Source organism: Sander vitreus, chromosome 23 (assembly GCF_031162955.1).
Source record: "Sander vitreus isolate 19-12246 chromosome 23, sanVit1, whole genome shotgun sequence".
Classification (NCBI taxonomy): domain Eukaryota; kingdom Metazoa; phylum Chordata; class Actinopteri; order Perciformes; family Percidae; genus Sander; species Sander vitreus.
The window spans coordinates 23,071,949-23,079,448 of record NC_135877.1 but is presented as its reverse complement, the minus strand read 5'-3'; the positions used below and the strand labels follow the sequence as shown (position 1 = coordinate 23,079,448).

At 40.2% G+C, this 7,500-nt stretch overlaps 1 protein-coding gene across 1 annotated transcript in view; it reads left to right on the top strand.

The window, feature by feature from the left end:
• The window catches only part of acss1 (acyl-CoA synthetase short chain family member 1), a 43,078-nt gene that overhangs the window by 27,630 nt on the left and 7,948 nt on the right, over positions 1 to 7,500 (top strand). The window contains exon 9 of the mRNA XM_078281510.1: positions 615 to 727. Coding sequence (XP_078137636.1) covers positions 615 to 727 — 113 coding nt within the window. The remainder of the gene's footprint in view (positions 1 to 614; positions 728 to 7,500) is intronic.

The following is a 7,500-nucleotide window of genomic DNA, read 5'->3' as shown; positions in this document are numbered from 1 at the left end:
CATTGAACATTTTACGTTTAAACAGCTGATTATGTAGGCGCGCGCCTGTGTTAACGTGAGCTTGTTGCCCCGTGTGAGCTGATGACCTCATCTGGTGACATTTCTGAATGTCTTCCTACAAACGTACGTGTGTCATTAGTATGAGAAAAAAATGAGATTTTAACTGTGTCGGGCTCGGTTACCGCTCCGTCGGATGCCTACTGTACATGCATACTGTTACTGTTACATACTGTCTCTATTGTACAGTATTGTACGGCATTTTGGGAGCTGTAGTTTCCAGCTGCTAGCAGAAATACTGCATGCATCTTGCATAGGTTTTGGTAGGACTTACATGAATACTTGAAGTGTGAAGCGTGTACGTGAAAATTATGAAATGAGTATTATTGTTATTATAGTATATTAATAATAATATTATACATTTGTATTTGATTAATGTTATTTATTTATTGTTGCTTATTGTTATTAGGCTATTTAGGTAAAGAACTGGGGAGCTGTGCTGTTTGTAGTATTCACATGAGCGTTAACACCTACCAAAGTCAGATTCCTTGTGTATGTACGTACACTTGGCCAGTAAAACTGATTCTGATTCTGAAGCAGTGTTTGTGTCTGTGCAGAGACGGGTGGAGTCTGCATCGCCCCCCATCCTGCAGAGGAAGGAGCTGCCATCGTCCCAGCGATGGCCATGAGGCCATTCTTCGGCATCCAGCCACAACTCCTGGGAGACAAGGTGACCCAAACGTTAACGTCTCTACGTTTACAACATTAACTCCATATCTTTCAGTCGTTTTTTTTGTCTCTTTGTGTTGAGTTCATTGGATTTACATATACACACACACACACACACACACACACACACACACACACACACAGACACACACACACACACACACACACACACACACACACACACAGACACACACACACACACACAGACACACACACACACACACACACACACACACACACACACACACAGACACACAGACACACACACACACACACACACACACACACACACACACACACACACACACACACACACACACACACACACAGACAGACACACACACACACACACACACACACACACACACACACACAGACACACACACAGACACACACACACACACACACACACACACACACACACACACACACACACACACACACACACACACACACACACACACACACACACACACACACACACAGACAGACAGACAGACAGACAGACAGACAGACAGACAGACACACACACAGACAGACAGACAGACACACACAGACAGACAGACACACAGACAGACAGACAGACAGACAGACACACACACACACACACACACACACACACACACACACACACACACACACACACACACACACACAGACAGACAGACACACACACACACACACACACAGACAGACACACACACACACACACACACTCAGACAGACACACACACACACACACACAGACTGAAAGACTTTGAGGAAGCTTCGGAGCGAGAAGTTTTAGATCTGATCTTCCGGCGGCTCGTTAACCCGACTCGAAGGTCAGATAAGCCTTGGAGTATCACTCTCTGTGTTTAATCTTTCTACTAAACCAAACCAGCAGCATCTGTTTGCTTTGATTAACAGACTTTCCCCCAAATTAATTATCCGCTCGTTTCCCCGTTTCCCTCGCTCTGTTAGAGGACTGTAATCTGCCGGCCGGCGCTCAAGGCATAGATATATATAACGGTAGATGTGACATAGATGTGTGTGTGTGTGTGTGTGTGTGTGTGTGTGTGTCTGTCTGTCTGTGTGTGTGTGTGTGTGTGTGTGTGTGTGTGTGTGTGTCTGTGTGTCTGTCTGTCTGTCTGTGTGATTGTGTGTGTCTGGGTGTGTGTGTGTGTGTGTGTGTGTGTGTGTCTGTGTGTGTGTGTCTGTCTGTCTGTGTGTGTGTGTGTGTGTGTGTGTGTGTGTGTGTGTGTGTGTGTGTGTGTGTGTGTGTGTGTGTGTGTGTGTGTGTGTGTGTGTGTGTGTGTGTGTGTGTGTCTGTCTGTCTGTCTGTGTGTCTGTGTGTGTGTGTGTGTGTGTGTGTGTGTATCTGTGTCTGTGTGTGTGTGTGTGTGTGTGTGTGTGTGTGTGTGTGTGTGTGTGTCTGTGTCTGTGTCTGTGTGTGTGTGTGTGTGTGTGTGTGTGTGTATCTGTGTCTGTGTGTGTGTGTGTGTGTGTGTGTGTGTGTTAGATATAAAACAGTAGATGTGACATAGATATAGAAGACATAGAAGCTTGTAGCCAGCCGGCGTCACGTGACGGGCCGGTGGTCTCCTAGTTTCATATGACATCATACAGCTCTTACATAACAATGATTAAAGGGATTTAACTAACTATCAGAACTATAATATCTACAATCTGCCCCCACTGATTGAGCCCTGTCAATCAGCCTGAGTGATGAGTGATTTTAAACTCTTTGGGCCCTATTTAATATTAACGGTCTGAGGTCACGGCGTGAACACCTGCTGCAGGTGTGTTTAGGGCGTGTCCAAATCCACTTCTGCTAGTTTGACGGCGGTAAAAAGGGTCCGTGTGCCGGGGTCATGGTTCTAAAGGGTTGACCTTAGTGTCTTCATTAATCAGAGGTGTGTTTTGGGCGTAACATGCAATCAACCAATCAGAGATCATCTCCCATTCCCTTTAAAAGCCAGGCGCGTTTGGACCTTGGAGCATTGCTGTTATGATGGAGGATCTGCACCGTAATATTTGTATTTGTAATCTTCTGCATGTGTGTGTGCTGCTGTGCATCCCTGTGTGTGTGTGTGTGTGTGTGTGTGTGTGTGTGTGTGTGTGTGTGTGCTGCTGTGCGTCCCTGTGTGTGTAACAAGCATAGTGTGCACGTGCTGTGCACGAGCCTAGGAGCATTTTACTAATGCTCTGTTAAAATAACAATGAAATGCTGCGTTATTGACTTTAGACCAGGTTTTTGTTGGTCAATGGTGCCATCACTTCCCACTGCCTCAAGATATGCAATACGCCCAGAATGCACCTGAACACACCTCCCTGTAAGACCAGCACGCCCAGAATGCACCTGAACACACCTCCCTGTAAGACCAGCACGCCCAGAATGCACCTGAACACACCTCCCTGTAAGACCAGCACGCCCAGAATGCACCTGAACACACCTCCCTGTAAGACCAGCACGCCCAGAATGCACCTGAACACACCTCCCTGTAAGACCAGCACGCCCAGAATGTACCTGAACACACCTCCCTGTAAGACCAGCACGCCCAGAATGCACCTGAACACACCTCCCTGTAAGACCAGCACGCCCAGAATGCACCTGAACACACCTCCCTGTAAGACCAGCATGGGCCACAAATGGGAGCAGGTGCATTTGCTGTTTAAATGACGTGGGCGCTGGACGGAAAACTGACAACTGGGTCGGTCTTTGTGCTGCGCCGGGTGCGAGATAGGGCCCTTGGCATTAATAACAAAGCAGAGGAACAGCTGAGATTTAACACTCAGATCAACGGAGAAACGGAGAGGGAGAGAAGCCACCGCTTACTGCTAAACTAAAGTAGTGCTTTTTTGGAGGTTTTTGTCTCTTACTCTGCTGTTTTTGATGGTTTTCTTTTGTGTCCGTGTCCTTTCGAGTAACACCCTCTCTCTCTCTCTCTCTCTCTTTCTTCGTTTAATCTTTCTGTTAAACCAGCAGCATCTGTTTGCTTTGATTAACAGACTTTCCCACACATTAATTATCCGCTCGTTTCCCCGTTTCCCTCGCTCCGTTAGAGGACTGTAATCTCCCGGCCGGCGCTCAAGGTTTCTCATCATCGGCGTAGATTAGATTACATTAGGCTCCCTTCAGTGTCACTCTCCATCCTCGCAGGAGGTCGAGGTCACTTCACTTTCTCTCCAATCCTCTCTGAGCTAACACAAACTGATGAAGGGTTTAATTTGTACCACTTATATTAACACTGGCCTCGTTTTCTGCAGTTTGTTCCCGAGGAGATTAGAGAGACATTCAGCTTCCCGTCTGCACTTAAAACTGTGTTTTTTGAGAGTAGATTTAATGTTTTCTGCAGCGGTGCACATACACTGTGGATGAAAAATACAAAAACACACCCTTAAGGGGAGACACGCCAGGTGAATAGGAAGAAAAAAAAAAGACTAATAGATATCAGCATGAAACTTCCCCAGTTGATTACTGACATTAAGGCAAATATCTTTTGTATTACAAGTTTTTAGAATTTTCTTCTTTAAATATGCAAATAAGGTATTATCTCATTAAATATAATTTGCATATATTTCCAGAAGAGAAATCTGAACGTTGGATAAATCCAGATTCAAAATTCTTGTTTTATTTTGTTGAAATACTAGAGTCAAAGGTTTTTACAGAGGGGATTTGGGATTTCTCTTTTTATCACTCAATGAATCAGAAAATACTGTAAAAAATCCATTTTCGCCCCGTTTTTAAGTATAAAATGTTGTATAAATCAGACTGAGTGATATGTGAACAAACCCCTCTGTAAAGACCTTAAGAATATACATAGGAATACACATGTTATACATAGGAATACACATGTTATACATAGGAATAGACATGTTATACATAGGAATAGACATGTTATACATAGGAATACACATGTTATACATAGGAATACACATGTTATACATAGGAATACACATGTTATACATAGGAATAGACATGTTATACATAGGAATACACATAGGAATACACATGTTATACATAGGAATAGACATGTTATACATAGGAATAGACATGTTATACATAGGAATACACATGTTAATGTTATACATAGGAATACACATGTTATACATAGGAATACACATGTTAATGTTATACATAGGAATACACATGTTATACATAGGAATACACATAGGAATACACATGTTATACATAGGAATACACATGTTATACATAGGAATACACATGTTAATGTTATACATAGGAATACACATGTTATACATAGGAATACACATGTTATACATAGGAATACATGTTATACATAGGAATACACATGTTATACATAGGAATACACATGTTATACATAGGAATACACCTGGAAGGTCCGGTGTATGTAAGTGCTGCTGAAGTGGAGATTTCTGGCTCAGAGTATGAGGAAAAAACAGTCTTTCCTACCGTGTCTCCCCTGAATAACACATTAATTGAGCTGGACTTAAACAGCTGTAATCACAATAAATAGAGATATATGACTCATAATATAACAACCCCCCCCTTCAAACCCTCAGAGGATATGGGTGTTCACCCCCCCTCCATAAATCAGCACCCCCTAGTGGTGACAGGAAATACGTCCTCATATCTAAACCAGAAAAGGCAATGATAGCAGTTTTAGAATAGAATAAAATACCTTTTATTGTCATTATACACATGTACAATGAGATTAACAGCAACTCCTTTTCCAGTGCCAACGTATACGTAAAATAAATATAACATGGAATAAAATAAGTAGTGTAAAAAATAAGGAGGATAAGGTGCACAGTTGAGACATTATATACAAATAAGAAATAAGTATGTTTTTATATACAGTGTGAGTTATTACACATTAATATATTGCCCAATAGTGGTGATTATATTCAGATATTAGACAATGAGAGTAATGATATTACACAGTATGTATGTCAATATTAAATATTAAATATTGTATCTACTGCCTGTTGTACTTCATGTTATACTTTCTGTTGAACTTTCTGTTGTACTTCCTATTGTACTTCATGTTGTACTTCATGTTATACTTCCTGTTGTACTTCATGTTATACTTCCTGTTGAACTTTCTGTTGTACTTCATGTTGTACTTCATGTTATACTTCCTGTTGTACTTCATGTTATACTTCATGTTGAACTTTCTGTTGTACTTCATGTTGTACTTCATGTTATACTGCCTGTTGTACTTCATGTTATACTTTCTGTTGTACTTCATGTTGTACTTCCTGTTGTACTTCATGTTGTACTTCATGTTATACTTCCTGTTGTACTTCATGTTATACTTCATGTTGAACTTTCTGTTGTACTTCATGTTGTACTTCATGTTATACTTCCTGTTGTACTTCATGTTATACTTCATGTTGAACTTTCTGTTGTACTTCATGTTGTACTTCATGTTATACTGCCTGTTGTACTTCATGTTATACTTTCTGTTGTACTTCATGTTGTATTTCCTGTTGTACTTCATGTTGTACTTCATGTTATACTGCCTGTTGTACTTCATGTTATACTTCCTGTTGAACTTTCTGTTGTACTTCATATTGTACTTCATGTTGTACTTCATGTTATACTTCCTGTTGTACTTCATGTTATACTTCATGTTGAACTTTCTGTTGTACTTCCTGTTGTACTTCATGTTATACTTCATGTTGAACTTTCTGTTGTACTTCCTGTTGAACTTCATGTTGTACTTCATGTTATACTGCCTGTTGTACTTCATGTTATACTTCCTGTTGAACTTTCTGTTGTACTTCCTATTGTACTTCATGTTGTACTTCATGTTATACTTCCTGTTGTACTTCATGTTATACTTCATGTTGAACTTTCTGTTGTACTTCCTGTTGTACTTCATGTTATACTTCATGTTGAACTTTCTGTTGTACTTCCTGTTGTACTTCATGTTGTACTTCATGTTGTACTTCATGTTATACTGCCTGTTGTACTTCATGTTATACTTCCTGTTGAACTTTCTGTTGTACTTCCTATTGTACTTCATGTTGTACTTCATGTTATACTTCCTGTTGTACTTCATGTTATACTTCATGTTGAACTTTCTGTTGTACTTCCTGTTGTACTTCATGTTATACTTCATGTTGAACTTTCTGTTGTACTTCCTGTTGTACTTCATGTTGTACTTCATGTTATACTTCATGTTGAACTTTCTGTTGTACTTCCTGTTGTACTTCATGTTATACTTCATGTTGAACTTTCTGTTGTACTTCCTGTTGTACTTCATGTTGTACTTCATGTTATACTTCATGTTGAACTTTCTGTTGTACTTCCTGTTGTACTTCATGTTATACTTCCTGTTGTACTTCATGTTGTACTTCATGTTATACTGCCTGTTGTACTTCATGTTATACTTCCTGTTGAACTTTCTGTTGTACTTCATGTTGTACTTCATGTTATACTTCCTGTTGTACTTCATGTTATACTTCATGTTGAACTTTCTGTTATACTTCCTGTTGTACTTCATGTTATACTTCATGTTGAACTTTCTGTTGTACTTCCTGTTGTACTTCATGTTGTACTTCATGTTATACTTCATGTTGAACTTTCTGTTGTACTTCCTGTTGTACTTCATGTTATACTTCCTGTTGTACTTCATGTTGTACTTCATGTTGTACTTCATGTTATACTTCATGTTGAACTTTCTGTTGTACTTCCTGTTGTACTTCATGTTGTACTTCATGTTATACTTCATGTTGAACTTTCTGTTGTACTTCCTGTTGTACTTCATGTTATACTTCCTGTTGTACTTCATGTTGTACTTC